General features: G+C 37.0%; 1 protein-coding gene across 1 annotated transcript in view; it reads left to right on the forward strand.

Annotated features, from left to right (window-relative positions):
* ipmkb (inositol polyphosphate multikinase b) overlaps window positions 1–14,917 on the forward strand; it is a 29,073-nt gene extending 14,156 nt beyond the window's left edge. Inside the window, exons 5-6 of the mRNA XM_086140338.1 lie at window positions 6,213–6,294; window positions 7,573–14,917. Coding sequence (XP_085996464.1) covers window positions 6,213–6,294; window positions 7,573–8,381 — 891 coding nt within the window. The 3' untranslated portion in view covers window positions 8,382–14,917. The remainder of the gene's footprint in view (window positions 1–6,212; window positions 6,295–7,572) is intronic.
* The last annotated feature ends 1,931 nt before the right edge of the window (window positions 14,918–16,848 follow it).

The raw sequence follows: 16,848 nt of genomic DNA on the forward strand, positions 1-16,848 counted from the left end.
GTCCAATCTGCCCTGGGCTTCAACAAGTGCATTGAAATCTGGTTCAAAGCGTGATGTGGCAACGTGTAGGACAGCTATGAGGTGACCATCAGTAATGGAAGACCTGTATCTGGATTTGTTATATGTCATCACTGAAAATGTCTGCTTGCATATATATCTAGATCGAAACAGCACAAGGATCTTTTGAGCATGTCTCTTCATATGTGGAAAGCTCTCCTCTTTGAGTAAAGGGTAAAAGTCAAGCAGTGGGACTGACCCTAAGCGCTCTGTCAAAAGTATACAAAGTATATTTCATACACAAAAAGTCCTTTGCAGTTTGACATTAGGTCATTCATCTGAGCAATCACATTTACAGTAAAACCAAGATCTGCCAACCAGTCTGCCTCTGAAAGCTGAGGGATGGTATTGCCCCTCTCACAAAATCCTGAATCTCCTGTCTTAGGTTCCAGAAGCCTTTCACCACTTTTCCCAAACTGAGCCACCCAACAGCTGTATGGTAGCCTCTGTTATGATATTCAGTCTCATTTTCCTCTAAAAGTGCAACTAATTTGTCTGAGTTTCAGAGCTCTTGCTCTGAGAAAGTTTCCTGTTTTAGTTACAACTTCAACAACGTGATTTGTTTTTAACACTTGCTCAACACTTCCTGATGTATAATATAATGAAAAAAGTTAATTTCTGCTGAGGGTTCTTTTCTGCCACTCTGTCTTGGATTCTCTTTAAAAGACCAACTTTCTGTTGGTCGCTGTCTGTTGTCATAGCCACCAATTTTTGTCCCATTTCAGCCCAAAGTTTTTAACACATGCATTTACCTCTGTTAAGAAATCACTCCCTGTTGTTGTCCCTTTCATTGAGCGCATGCCTGCCAGCTCCTCCGTGATTATGAAGTCTGTGTTGATCCCACGCACGAAGATGAGCAGCCTGGGCAGTGTCCTGTATATCGTGTCCTGTATATCGTGTCCTGTATATCGTATATAGTGCCCCTTTTTTGGGATATATTAGCACAGATGAGTCCACCAAACACTCCTTAATAAACTCCTGTTATGAAAATGGTTTGCTCTTTCTAGCGATCTTGTGGGATATGGCAAAACCTGTCTTGACTGCTGCACCTCTGGATGCCAAGCATTTTGTAAAAACTGTGTTGAGTTTGCAACTTGGCTAGCAATACAGACGACTCTTTATCTGAAAAGTTCTTGTATTTCACCTTGTGTTTTGTCACGTAGTGACGATAGAGATTGTAATCTTTTAACACAGCCACTTATGCGAAACAAGCTAAACACAAGGCGTTACCTTTGACTTCTGTAAACAAATATTTCGCTGTCCATGCATTGTTGAAAACTTTTCTTTTTTACCATGAGTTGACATTTTGGGGGATCAAGGATATTTGGCTGCTAGCATAACCTGTCACTGTGCAGACAGTAGCATCAACGTGCGCGCGCTCATAAACAATGTGTCAAGCCTTTTCAAAATGAAAGAGTCGCATACACACCAAAATACGGGGTTATTTATGAGTGGTGGAACACGGGCCAGACAGGGACGCCCTATGAGTTGTATGTGGCCTGCGGGATGTAAAATGCCCAGGTCTGGTGTAGGCAGACGGTTGGTGGTTTGTAGGATGACTCTGGTGACAAGGAAGATGAAGAGGACAAAGGCAGAGCAGAGGACAAAGTGGTGGAAGCTGAAAATGGAAGCGTGTTGTATGATTTCAGGGAGGAGTTGAGCAAGGCTTTGGGTGGTCAGGGAGATCTTCCAGATGACTGGAATGCTATAGCTAATGTGATCAGGGAGACAGGAAGGAGAGTACTTGGCATGTTGTCTCGAAGGAAAGTAGATAAGAAGACTCGGTGGTGGAATGAGGAAAAGCAGTAGTATATACAGAGAAAGCGGTTAGCAAAGAAGAGTTGGGACACTGGGCACTGAAGAGAGGAGACAGGGGTACATGGAAATGCAGCACAAGGTAAAGAAGGTAGCGGTATCAAAGGACATATGACATAGGTTATGGGCATTATATGGGCATAGGTTAGACAGTAAGGAGGCAAAGAATGATTTATACAGGTTGCTAAAACAGGGTAATAGAGATAGACCGGACATGGAGCCGGTTTGGGTAATTAAGGATGGAGAGGTAAATGTCTTGGCAGGTGCCAGACGAATGCCATTAAGATGGAAACAGTCCAGAGCAATGGAAAGTGTGGAAAAGATGTGAAGAAACAGTTTCAGGTAGATTGGGATGGATGAAGAAAAGTGTTAGGGGTAATGTGGGATAACGGAGTATCAAGACTCCAGTGATACTCTATGGTTTAGAGCACTGTTGTTTTTGGCAAGCATTTTAGTTTTAGTCTTAGGCTTTTGGACTAAACTGCTTATTAGTTTTAGTCATATTTTAGTCATTTCGATTTCTGATAGTTTTAGTCCAGTTGTAGTTGACTACAACTCAAGGAGGTTTTAGTCACATTTAAGTCAATTTTAGTTAAAAGTCTCAACAATTTAATTTAATTCGATAAATTTTGAAGATTGCTATTCCTATCTTTATTTCAACTTTCTTTCCAATACATTTCAACATTTTTTTTTTTTTTTTTCATAAATTGATGCCCTACTTCAGTGTTTCACAACCACTGTGGCGCGGCACATGATTGTGCCATCAGAGATCATCCGTGGAAAAATGGCCACTTTCACCTGATTGATCCAAACATTCTTTAGTCAGCGCAAATAATGTGTCTTCATATATCCATCTATGTGGGCAGCATGCAGTGACAGGCAGAATAATTAAATGCTCTTCTACTAGTGCAGTTTTTTTTTTTTCTTTTAGTAGGGACTAGTTTTATGCATGAAAATGCTTCCATGGACTGGTTAGACGTGCAGGGGTTCAAATAATAAAAAGTTCACAATATTGTGAACTGACAATCATGTGAACACAACGATTACACTTTATGTTAGCCAATGCTATAATATCAATTCACCATGATGTAGAATCAGTGGGGAAAAAGGTGCTCAAGACAAAACAGTGAAAGTGATTGTGTTTCCTCAGTTCCTATAAAAACTTTGTGTTCAACCAAACAAGGCCATTTTTCACACTAAGTAAATTGAGAATGGTTTTGAAACCATTTCATTCTATTTCATTCAAATCGTTGGCATATTTATTTGATGGTGTGCTGTGTGATTTTTCTAATGTAAAATATGTGCTGCGGCTCAAAAAAGGTTGGGAAACACTGCCCTACTTCATCGTACAAGAGTGTCACACACAAGGTGTGAAAATAGCAGATCTACAGTTCAACACATTGCAACAGATTTTTAGCTTAAAAAACAAGAAAGAAAACTTCTTGAATGTATAAATGTATACAGGGACTTAAAATGAAAGAAAGAAGCAATAGTTGGTAAAGAGGCTAGAAAATTTCGTGAAATTCAATCAATGTCTTTAAAATGTTGGTCTGCTAGTCCATTACCAGCATTGACCAGCCATTCTGCCCTATGAAAAAAAGAGGCAAGGTTTGTCCTTTCCCTATCCACCCTGTGAACCAGATCAGTTTAAATGGCAACAGTGAAAAGACAACACTTGAAGGAGTTTCTATTTCCTCATCCTGAAAGTGAATGAAGGAGGGAAACCAGCTCCATGTAATAACCCCCACCCTTGGTTAACCAGTTACATTCACGTCATCTTCTTGGCTCTGATCTTTGACTCTAGCTTGAGGTTAATGTGCAACTAATACTTTATGAAGTGAGTGGTGCATATGTTTGAACAAAGGCTGTATGTAGCTTTCTCCAGAAAGGTCTCATCAGGGTGAGGGTCATCCTCCGCTGGTCTTTTTCTATAAAGAAATGAAACTAGATTTAAAGTTTCTAAATTGGATAGGAAGGAAAGGGGAAGGGGAAAAGAAAAACGATGAAGTGCTCATGTCTATGAAGGTTCTCAGTCAATTTAGATCATGGCCAATGTCAAATCTTATTGCTGAAACTGGACATAGTTTCTTTCCTTGATAATTTCTCACCTCATCCTAGATACTTCTTCAGGTCTTCAGAACAATTAATTAATGTTAATACCCCTGATGGCATATATAGAATACCAGTATCCAAAAATACATCTTGCAGAATGAACAAAAAACAACTTTATTTCAAAGATTTTTTGTTTTTCAAAAAAAAAAACAGGGTTTACAGTGGTCGTCCTTGGAACCGAACATTACTGGTTCCATTCAGTCACTCCTCCTAGCTTTTTGAAGTGTTGCTGAGAGAGACCGTGAACCCCTTACTGTTCCCCTGTTGCGTTTCAATCGCTGCCTTCTGCTCAAGGTTCATCAACGATAGGTTAAATACAGTGGTCAAATTTTGCTGATATTAGGCTGTATGTATAACTGACTGGAACATTAAAAGGTCTCATTGTTCTGAAAATGTTCACTCTAATTTTGGGGTGCTATTTGGTTGCAGATTTACACACAATGAAGTTGAGTTGCAGAGAAAACAGTATGTAGTATCAGTGCATAGTAACTGTATCTACGCAGACAGTGAATTAATATATCAGTTCTTGATATCCAAAAAGTCGACTTAATCTGTTAATATTTCATATACATCAATATTGGTCTCTGTAATGGAGTGAAGTTCCATGAAATTCAAATATATGTATTAAGGAGGTATAATTGATGTATTTTGGCAACACAGTGCCCAACTGTTAAAGAATTTAGTACATGTAGGTTTCTTTTGGAATAAGCATAACGAAAAGCATTTGCAGCACACCACATAGTTGGAGAGATGAACAGAGGGCTGAAAAGAAGAGTCTCAGCGTCAGTTACATGGACACTAAGAAAAACTCAAGTTGAGCTTGAGCCTGTAAATTGGTTCTATTTTCAGTTTGAAATTAAGCTCTGTGCTTTATACTGGGATGGAAAACTCCTGCACTTATCTCTGATTTGTTGACAAAGGTGTGGTCTAATTGTTGGTAATGATCCTGTTTATATAATGATTTTGGAAGAGGAGATTTAAAAATAATAAAGATGAAATGAGTGCAGTGAGGAAAAAAGCCTGCTAGTTGTTAGTTTTAAAGCTGTACGTACATGTTTTAGTCTCATATACAGCAAATAATCACCACATGTTTTGAACAACAATTGCTATTTCTATGAAATAATATGAGACATTGAGAAAACAGCTGATCCTCAAGCAATTCAGTATTTTGATACCGCATGATACTTAGCTATATTCTTATAATCCTGGTTAAAAATAAAATAAAAAAAAAATCCTTGCACTTAGACTGTCAGCAGAGGACAGTGATAAATAAAAAATAAATACATAAAAAAGCAGATAGAAGAGGGAGAGTTGTGTGCATAGTTTTGTAAGCCTTTTTAATTCCAGTAAATGAAAAATAGAAGCAGTTGATTTTTCAGACTTGGAAACAATATCGACTTTGTGATTTATTTATTTATTTTTATTTTTTTTATTTTTTTGCTGTTGCTATTTTTTTAGGAACTTTTTTTCTGATTGTAGATAATTTCTTCTAAATGTTTCTGTTCTGGTCTGTTTATTGCCAGTAATTCATTGCGCTTTGTCATGATTTTGAATTAATCAAGTTATATGTTCAGGAAAGCTTTTTAATGAATTAGCAAAAATAATTTCTACTCTTCTACACGAAAAGAATTTACAAGACAATTTTTCCAAGATGCCAATTATGCTTGATTATGCAAAAATGCTTAATAACTTACCTTCTGTGACCACTGGGAGGAACTCATGTTCTTGAGCATGAAGGTACTGTAATTCTGGAAATCATGAAGAATCTAGAATAAAAGACAGTTCAAATGAACAAGAATGTACCTGAAAATAAACTTTAAATGACCAGAAAATATGTTAATGAAACTAATTTAAAAGAAATTAATCAACATTAGCCATTGATAACCAAAAAGCAACAAGAAATCACAGTTGCCAATGATTTAATTATTATTATTAATAATTATAACTATTTATTATGTTTACATTATCTTCAAATTCCAAAGCAACATTCTCTCTAATTTGTGTCAAATTCACTGAAAATTATTTCAAACTCTAAGGAAATCATTAGGAAGTTATTGAAAAATGTATGAATGAATACAGAAAAAATAACTCACAGATCACATATTGGAGGAGCTGATCTGTATTTCAAATCTAATTTTTACCCCAATGTTAATATTATTTCTTAATTTAAAGAGTTACACTTTGTTTTTAGTTCAAGTAAACTGTGTTGTATTTCTTCTTTATTGCAGGTGTATAATCTTTGCAATGACACATTCGACACCTATGACCAGCACTATGGGAGGGGACTGAACAACGACACTATCAAAGATGGTCAGTTTTGTCATGTGAAAGGTTTTCACTAAGTCATTCATTTTACCCTATCTAAAATGTTTGATTTATAATGTGTTGTTCTTTAAATCCTGTTTCTTGGTATGCGGTGGCACGAAGAAAGTTTTATTTTCGGATCCAACTTAAAGGGTCCATATTTGAAATGTCTCAGCATCTTTCACCCATTATGTAGTAAATTTTGACCCATCTAGCTTCCAGGTTTTCAAACATTGTGAATCTCTGTATATCGTTGAAATGTTTCATGTCCGGCAATAAATCGTGACGGCCAAACTGATAAATGACACATCACATCTAAGTTAAGATTTAGTTTAGTTTTTCTCTGATAATTGTTTTGACTTAGTCAGACTAAAGACTGAGAAAATGCAATTAGGCCCAGAGTTATTAGGACAGTGACGCAATCTTCATGATTTGGGCTCTGCATGCCCCCACATTTGATGTGAAATGAAACAACTACAACAGAATTGCATTGCAGACTTTAGGGTTTAATTCAAGGGGTTGAACAAAAATATATGATTAAACATGTAGGAATTGTAGCTATTTTTCTACAAATGCTCCTCATTTCAGGGGCTCAAAAGCAATTGGACAAATAAACATAAGCTTAAGTAAAATGTTACTTTTCAATATTTTGTTGACAATCCTTTGCAGGTAATGACTTCTCTCTAATTTCAGATGAGAGTCTGCACTTTAAGCTCATATTGATTATATGATTGTATCCTGAATATGTTTTCGTAAACAGCTAAAATAACAAAACTTGTGTCACTGTCCAAATATTTCTGGGGCTAACTGTATGACAAAATAGGGGAAGTGGATAATGCATTTATTTCTTTAGATTTAAGCTGCAACTGACTTCTGTAATTAATTCCTCCATTGCTTATAATTCAAGTTTCTTAGTTTGTTTTATTTATTTATTTATTTATTTTCTTAAATGTCAATCTTGAAGAAAATTCCACATATCAATTTATTTCTTAAAAGAAAAAGGAACTAAAGCATATTTACAAGTGATGAGGTAGACTAAAAATGACGTTTGTTTCTCAGAAGAGGACTGAAAATGGTTAGTGATGATCAGATAGTTGTCTCTAAAGAGGTAAGCTAACAGTAAATCTGTTGCTCTTTTCATGTCCGTGGTAATGTGATACATCACTACTTGAGTTTGAAGTTGCAGTTTTTAAAATGACTGCTCTGGTTTCCTTTATACTGTGAAGTAGAATTTTCTAAGTTTGTTTCTTGAAAGATAGGTTTTATATTTCTCCTGTTCTCCAGGGTTGGCAAAATTCTTCAACAACGGCGTGTGTCTAAGGAAGGACGCAGTCTTTGCCAGCATCTACAGAGTGAAGCACATCTTACGCTGGTTTGAGTCCCAGAGCCAGCTGGTCTTCTATGCCAGTTCCCTCCTCTTTGTGTATGAGGGCCTCCCCTCTTCCTCATCTGCCCGCTCCTCTGTGTTCAGCTCCCACACCATCAGCCCAAGTGTGGGGAATAGGCCTTGTTTGACCAGGGAGGAGAAAGTTAGACAGGAAGGGGCGGGCCAGGAAGAGGACATACCAGAATACAACAACAACAGCATTCAGGTGGCAGTGTCCTGGGATTACAAACTGTCCACCATTTACACCAATCACAGGAAAGGTACTCTCCACCAATGTACCAAGAGTCATCTCCATGGGAACAGTGGTGACAGTGGCGCATTCGAGAGCTCTGTTACTCCCGAGGACATTTCAGCCAAGTTTGAGGAGGACAACTTGAAGTGGAAACATTCACCTGAATCTCAGCAACCCACCACTGGAAATGGTAATAAGTCACAACTGGAAGTGAAGGGTGAGGATGGAGAGAATGAGGTTACGGGAAGGGAAGAGGAGGTGACGACAGGACTAGGAGGTTGTGCTGCTGAGGAGAGCGGCAGGGATACTGACGTGGAGGTCAGGATGATTGACTTTGCCCATGTTTTCCCTAGTGAGACCCACGATCGGGGCTACATCTACGGCCTCAAGCATCTGCTGACTGTACTGGAGCAGATTCTCCGTGAAATGGCCGAGCCTATGACCCCTCTTTACCTCTCCACCAGCTCAAAGTGAAACCCCTGCCTGCAACACCCCCCGGAATAGTACAAAAGAACCACCATCATCTCACTTGGTTGTTATGCTGTGTGTGTGTGTGTGTGTGTGTGTGTGCGCGTGTGCGCGTGTGTGCGTGCGTGCGTGCGTGCGTGCGTGCGTGTGTGTGCGTGCCCATGTGCATGCGTGCGGGTAAGAGTGGATGTAATAGAGGTTGTAGCTGTATTAACCTGTGATCATCAGCACTACATGCACTAATCAACTCATGAAGGCATTAAGAGTCCGTACTTGAATGCATTGTCTCCAGCTGCTCGGTTTACAGAATGCTCAAATACTATTGCAAGGCCTGCGTGGTAAACACAATAGGACAAAGATGTCTCCCATTTCCCCTGGAAGTCCTGATTATACAGCAGTAAATCTCAAATCGGAAGACACTTCAATTTAATTCATATCTTAGTAACAATCCCTTTGATAACAGGTGAAAGACTTCAGTGTGACTCATGGATCTTTCTGGTAATGTTTTTACCAATTATATCAGCCAGTGATAGGGGGGAAAAAAATCAATGAGATATTTAATGCATAATAACCTATTGCCCAAAATTTTGTGTTTGCATGTTGGGGCGGGAGCATTACACAAAATTATACATTTTGTGTTAATACTATAATATGAAGCAAATAGGGTTTATACTAAACACACAGCACATACCTGCCTCAATGAACACCCAAATTAATGCATACTGTATCATTCGGTTGTTATGCAGGTTTTCTTGCTGCTAATGTTTCATCCCAAGCCGAAGAAAATACTGTCAGGCCTTGGGAAGAGGCATGATGTCTATTTTCAAAAAGGCTTTGGGAAGTGAGAGCCAGTGTTCACATGAGGCATTTTTTTTATCACTGGTTTGATCTTGTCTTTGCTAAGATCCACCTCCATTCTTATGGTTTTACATTATATGCCATTTCAGTTGTTGTAAATGGTGCTTGAAATTCAAAGCAGGGGCTAACTGTATGTGCTGCAATGAGGTTTACAAAAGCAGAAAGCAACTTTCTGTCATAAGACGGCCCTTCTGCAAATAGAACCTGTCAGTCCAGCTTCAGACCAGCTCTTGTGAGCATCCTGTAAGCCAAGACTCTGGAGAACGTCATATTCAAGTGGGGTCGACATTTTATGTTTATGTTTAAACCACTGTTAACAGGTTTCTAACTCAGGTAATTTAATAAGAATAAATGCTTAATATTCCTACTATTTTTCACTAAGACAGCCCTCCTGCCACCTAGCTCTTCAATTCAGATTGATTTTTTTCATACAGTCTTAATGTTTATTTTATCTAATGGTTCACCTTATCTCATTCATTTTGACCTCTTAACCTTAAGATGACCTTGCAGATATTTTAGTGACTTTCCATGTAATTTTTTTTTTTTTTTAATTGCTTTCATACAATGTTCAACTGCGAAACCAACCCTCTTCCCCACCCCCTGCTGGAACTGGGCTCTTGCTGTACTCTTGGTGTTTTTCTTCCCAAACTGGTTCTGGATCAAGATTATATCAATGATCACATACCTCACACTCCTGCAGTATAGGTTATTTTGTAATGTGCAGATTCTGCAAGGGGGCCCCAGGTGTGGAGAGGCAACTGATAAACATTCGACTGTGCAACCTGCGATGGTTCTAGTTAAGAGTGGGGTTTTATGATTGTAGTGGAAAGAACTTAAAAACTTGCTTCTTTAAGAAGATGCAAATGAGTAAACCAAGACAGCAATTGAATGGGTTTTTGTCACAGGATTTAGAAAATGCCCTTGGTAAGAGGGAACACCGATGACTGTGATTGCATACTAGGGGCATTGCAGTTAAAAAAATAGTGACTGAACAAACTGTTGGAAATAATTCTGCGATTACAGCCATATTTGTGAAAAACCTCACAAGATCTTGACATTAGAGTGGCAAATATATGGAAAAAAAGTTAATGGCTTTGAACTGGATATGTTTTTTTCATGCTATGGCAAGTTTAATTTTTTTGTAGATTTGCTCCTTTGAAGTCAAAAGTATGTAATTCTGTATCTTACAAATTTTAGGCATTGAGCCAAAAACCTTTAGTTTTTTTGCATTATTTATCCCACCAACTAAAGCTCTGTGATATATTTTTTTAAACTCAAAATGATCCCAAGTGGCTTTTGTAAGTAATGACTAATGACTAATACTGTGTTTTCTGGGATGTAACTGATAAAGTTTGAGCATTTTCCTGTGGTTCAGCTGCTTGTTGGATGTTGGAGAGTAATGGAAACCATGTTAGGCTTTGTTGACTATTCTGCTCTAAAGAAAGAGTGAGCCTTTTTGGTGTCAGAGATGTTCATATGTAAACGAGTTTCTCTTAAATAATTTTCATCTCCCACAATTTTGTTTTCTGTTTAAGGGTGCATTCATGTTATACCTTACTTGAAAGCAGACAACTGATTGGCCATCGAAAAATCATTGTTGAAACACGTGTGTGTGAATTTAGCCTGTAACTTAAACCCAGGAAGTCTGTAAATGTGTCTATTTTATAGTTTATATTTTGTGTTAAATTTGGCAATAAGTCATGAAATTTAAGCTGAATTTGGTCAAACTAAAATCACTTAATAGGGTTTGATGGTGTTTACTGAGTCTTTTCGGGATATATCAAAGCTACATTTTTTGCGCCAGTAAATTGACTCTGCTGCAAATAAGTTTATTCAGTATATTTGTCTGATTTCTTGTAAAAAAAATCTCATTCAGTATAAGAGAAAATCAAAAGTAGGTTTTGCAGGTGTGCTAAACATTCTGACTCAACTGACATTGTTTTGCTGTAACTACTAAACTAATTGTTGGTCAGACCTATCCAGGCAGATGTGTTCTATGTAAAACTCGCAATACCATCCAAAACCTCTAAATGTCTGTCCACAGAGCATGGCTTTTTTTTTTTTTTTTTAAATTTATTTATTTATATTTTATTCCAAGTTGACATCTGGTTGGCTTTAAGTGGAAAGTCAAAATTCAATGGTTTGAATTCAAAAGATTTTTAGGCTACAGCATTATGACTGACTACTATCTTTCATGCATTTGATTGATGTCAATCTGACATAAATATCTCTTATTTTCTCATCCAGTGGTCATTGGGGTTTATTTATGGGGTACAGGTTTATATTTCATAAATGGTCTCCTCTAACTGCCAAAATGCTACTTTTACAAATGATCTTGATCACTTCAATTCAAAAAACCTTTATTTTTCCCCTGGGGGCAATTATGAGAATTACTTCTTGATTTATTTTTTGGAGCAGAAATTCAATGAATGTACTGGGCTGAAGTTAGTTTCCAACTTCAGTTTTTATCAACCCTCCTAAAGCAGTCATTTTCTCTTCAGTGCCAGCTGAGCAGGTGGACTGTGTATAGAGACCAGTGCTGCTTGTATACATAGCTGCACATGTGGCACAGACATATTGATTTCCCTACCCATTATGCAAATGCCTTTTACATTTTGTTAAGCTTTATGATGACTATAATCCTAAACTTTTTTTTTAAATTGTGTTTTCCTTTTTTTGAATGGAATAGAAGTTTCATTTGAAGCTAACAATCTAATCATTTTGCTCTTGTTTCAAAAAATTAGCAAATTCACATTTGTTTGGATTGATCAGTGTGAAAGTGTAGAAAGCTTTAAATGTTTTCAAGAGAATCATAGAATTTTTTTTGAATAATTTTTTTAATTTTGTTTTTGTTTTTTAAACTCTGCCTTATTTTCTGTTAATGACATAATATTCTCATATGACATAATGATTACTGTTCCTTCTGGCAGCTGATCTCCCTGTTTCTAGCTTACTGCATCATGGTTAGAAGTGAAAAACTAGAACATATCATGCTTTTTATGCAGGGCATTGTAAAGTTGAATGATTGGTGATTGCAACTCTTAACTGTTGTGTGAAAGTCAGAGCTTCATCGTGTTACAAGTGGGCAGCTTTATACAACCATCTTTCCATTTCCTCTATTTAGTCATTTATAGTATATATGTAATTTAAAAAAATATAATCACATAGCAGAAGCTAAATTCAGATCAACATTAATAATCAGCATCGGTAATCTGACCTCAAGATATCATTTTGGATTTTTTAAGAATATTTCATTTGCCATTCTTCAAGTGCAGATACACAGATTTTCCAATAATTCTAGACAGAAATTTGATTCCACGAACAAACATAGAATTATTTTCATGGGTTTCAAATGAAACAACAAATATTTTTTGAAGTCTCAGGAATATCAGCAATAAATGAAAAGTCAGTTTAAAAAAAGTGCAAGAACATTTGATTGCTAAAATTCATTCATTTTGGTTCCCCTTGCATTTTTAAGTACAATATTTTGTTTACACCCTTTAAAGCCATTTATTTCCCACTACCTAAATGTAGCTGTGACATTTTTTGTGCTAACTTGGAGGCTTTAACCAAATCTATATCATGGTTATCAGAAAAATGTGGTCATAGCAGTCATGCTGTTTTTGAGAATTTCGCATTTAACGAATGCAGATCTTAGCAGAATGTCTGCTAAGTATAATAAAAGTTTGGAAAAGCGGTGCACTGATGGTGAGGAGTGTTGTTGTAGAGCTGCCCCACCACCTCTCCAAGCATGTCACAATAGTATGTCTGCACCTGTGGGTCAGGGGAGTGGGGGGGTCTGACACTTGGAGCCACTGGTGAATTTGAGCAGCGTCTTAATCCAGGATCTGCCTCTTTGACAATGCACCTCTCATGGTGAACATGCAATGTGTTTGCTGTCTGTATACATTTCAACCTGATCTTCTCATGGCCAGCAAACCAAAACAAATTGATCCACAGCAGAATCGAAGGCATTGTTGGATAGCTTTTTTCCCTTTTGCTTTAGTAAACTATCGTACATGGTGGACTTGTCATTATAAGAAACACATGTTATAATTTTAAAGCTTTTTCTCCTCTGTAATCAAAACACCCAATTCATTACTGTACTTAAAACCAGCGTTTCTCAAATGTCTTGGCTATCAAACCCATAACTCATGACCTCATTTAAGCTAAGAAGTCAAATCATACAATTTCTTCTTTTGTTTTTTTTTTTTTTTTATGCAAAATGTCACTACTTCAGATATACAGTGTTTTGCAAAGGTGTTTATTTAACTTTCCACATTTTTTCAAGTTATGCCCATAAAAACAAAGACACTTTATTGGAATTTTATGTGAAAGACCAGCACAAAATGACACACAATTGTGTAGTAAGAAGAAAGATACACATGATTTTATTTGCTTATTTTTTTACAAATACAAAAACTGAAAAGTGTGCTGTGCAAAAATATTTAGGCTCCCTGAGTCAATAGTAGAATTGCCTTTCTACTATGATTACAGCTGCAAGTCTTTTGACTCTAGAGCTCGAAATATGTGGCCATCGTTCTTTGCGGAGCAGCTCAAGCTCTGTCCGATTAGATGGATTGTTTGTGAAAGGCAGTTGTTTTAGACATTGCCACAGATTCTTGATTGATATATTTTTTCTGCCACGCATAGCATTTTGTGTTTGGGCCAGAAAATTTCAATTTTGCTCTCATCTGACCAGACCACCTTTATCCATATTTTCTGTGTCCCCACATGGTTTCTGGCAAACTGCAAGCACCACTTCTTATGGTTTTCTTTTGAGGGCCACATTTTTGCAGTGCACGACTAATAGATGTCCTGTGGACAGAATCCCATACTTCAGCCATGGCTGTCTACAGTTTGTCCAGTCGCCATCAGATGCGTCTCTTGGCTGCATCTCTTATAAGTGTTCTCCTTGTTTGGCCTGCAGCTTAGGTGGGGCAGCTGTGTCTTGGTAGGTTCCCTGTTGTGCCATATTTTTTCCAATTCCAGATGATGGAATTGAACAGTGCTCCGTGAGATGTTCAAAGCTTGGGAGATCTTGCTTTAGCCTAAACCTACTTTAAACTTCCCCACAACTTTACCTCTGACATTGTGTGTTCCATTTTACTTCATGATGCTGCATGATTCCCCAATATTGTCTTAAAAAAAAAAACTTTGAGGCCGTCACAGAGCAGCTGTATTTGTACTGAGATTACGTGACACACAAGTGGACTCTTTAGTAATTATATCAACATTCGATCATTGAGCAATCATCAGTGAACTTCTGAAGGCAATTGGTTTGACGCTGAGAAAAGGGGGCTGAATACTTTTGCATACTTTTGCAAACAACTCAGTTTTTATAAAAAAAAAAAAGGAATGTATTATTGTCTTTGTACTTCACAGATTTGTGCCACTGGTTGCTCTTTCACATAAAATTCCAATAAAATATTTTTATGTTTGTTGTCAAAATGTGGAAAATGTTAAAGGGGTATACTTTTGCAAGCCATTGTACTCAGAAAGTATTAAGCAATTTCTTGTTTTTATCCCTGTTGCTGGTTCTTCAGTTTTCAAGTATTTTTTCATTTATTCTCAGTTATTTTTTTTTAGTCTGTATGATTTATTTCTTGTTCATCTCTTGAGTAACTTGCTGGTCCAAAAAAATGCTGATAAACAAAATTAAAACAAAATTTTCTTTCTGCAAATGATTGCAAAGCATTTTTATTGTTATGAATACAAGGTAAAAGAGCTTAAATTTTATTTGGGTTTTTAAAATCTCTTGCAACACATCCAATCTCAGCCTTCAGAAACCACTGCTCTACAGAACCATGAGATTTTCACATATATAAGACTTTTTAGTGTCAGCTATTTTCCATGATCAGATCTAACAATGTCTCAACTGCTCAAGTCTAACAACTTAAATCACTTTCACTGTATTAAAATTATGATCACCGCCCAGAAGAATACTGGTGCCAGGCTGAAAGTATAAACTGATCATATCCTTATCATTAAATGAGCTTTTCATGTTATAACAATGTGCTATCTTTCTTACAGAAAAAAAGCTCCTTAAAAAAAGCATTCAATGAAAAGCAATTTTCCCCTGGAGTATCAGTAAAGTATTCTGATTCTGAAAAGTTTTCACACAGTGATAAAAACCTCACTGTAGTAACATGAAATTACTTGTTATTGTAAAATTTGTCACAATAACTTGAACAAAAAATATTTTTGAAAAAAAATGTTTTGGAAAAACAAAGCTCTACAATACAGGTTATCTATGATAAGTTATCACATTCTAAATTTTTTTTCATTGCACTTAATACTAACTTATAAGGAACTGAAGAAGCCTCTTGGATGAGTGGGGAAATGTCGTCAAGGGAAGAAATTCTAGTCCAGTTGCCACGACAAATGTAATTCAGTTCTGCCTTGATCAGAGCTCTATGGAGCATCTCCTTTCATTGCCTTGAGTCTAGACGGTCAATATTCTGGACTCTAGTCCACTGTCAAACGAGCCTGTTGCTGGAGAGAAAGTGTAAGGCTCAGTTTAAATATCTGAGAGCTTGCCAGCTGACCCAAATCCAACACACATAGCTAAATCCGTGTCACTGAGCCCTGTGACAAAGCTTCATTTTGTTTTTTAATCATACTGAGTTTAATTTCTTATAAATGTGTGTGAGGCAAACTGAAATATCACAGTGTAGATAAGGAGAAGTCCCTCTAACCTGATATTCATTGTTCTTTAATAATAAAAGATATTTATCTACTCAGCTCCTTTTTTTCTGGGTTCAATTATTTTACTTCATTTATTTTACCTTTTTTTCTTTATTTTTGTTTTCTTTTGCATTATACAGTATTTCCTTAATCCCCCATCATTCCTTTTAGGGCAGACAACTTTGATTTTACAACATAAGATCTCCACCATTTCTTTGTTCTGGACCCAAATTTAACTCCAAAGGGACACTGAGATCTGGACTAGATGTTTGACTTTCACTGGTATGAAAATGTAAGAACTAAAATCTGGCTTAATGGATCTGCTATTAAAATATAGCGAACTTAAAATGGTTTCTGATTTTGAAGAGTTCCTTTAGTTGCATTTTATTTATCACATTTAAATACATTTTATGTTAAAATTCTCATCTGGTTTTGAAGAGCAGTATCATGTATCATCCTTTCATTGTCCAAACCACTTGCCCAGACCGGGTAGCAGCAGACTGAGCAGGTTAACACGGATATCCCTGTCCCCAGTGATGCATTCTAGCTGCTCCTGTTGGATCTCAGAAAGTCTTTGGGCTTAACGGGATGTATAAACCTTGCAGTATGTTCTGGGTTGACCACGGGGCCTTTTTCAGGGTGGACATGCCTGCAACACCTCTGAAGGGATGTGACCAGGATGCAACATTATCAGATGAACACCTATTCCCTTAACACGTCCCACAGAACACCCCTTGTTACTTAGTCATACACCTTTGCCAAACCTATAACGCCCACGTAGAGGACTCATAAACTCCTATTAGCCTTTCAGGATCCCGTCAAGAGTGAAGAGCTGATCCGCTGTTCCATGAACCGGACAGAATCTGCATTGTTTCTCTTGGATCGAAGGATCAACAACAAAGTGCTCTTTGCACCACTCGATGTCTCT

The sequence above is a fragment of the Fistularia commersonii genome, chromosome 33 (genome assembly GCF_037954325.1).
Source record: "Fistularia commersonii isolate RoL2024-O1a breed Wild chromosome 33, RoL_Fcom_v1.0, whole genome shotgun sequence".
Taxonomy (NCBI): Eukaryota; Metazoa; Chordata; class Actinopteri; order Syngnathiformes; family Fistulariidae; genus Fistularia; species Fistularia commersonii.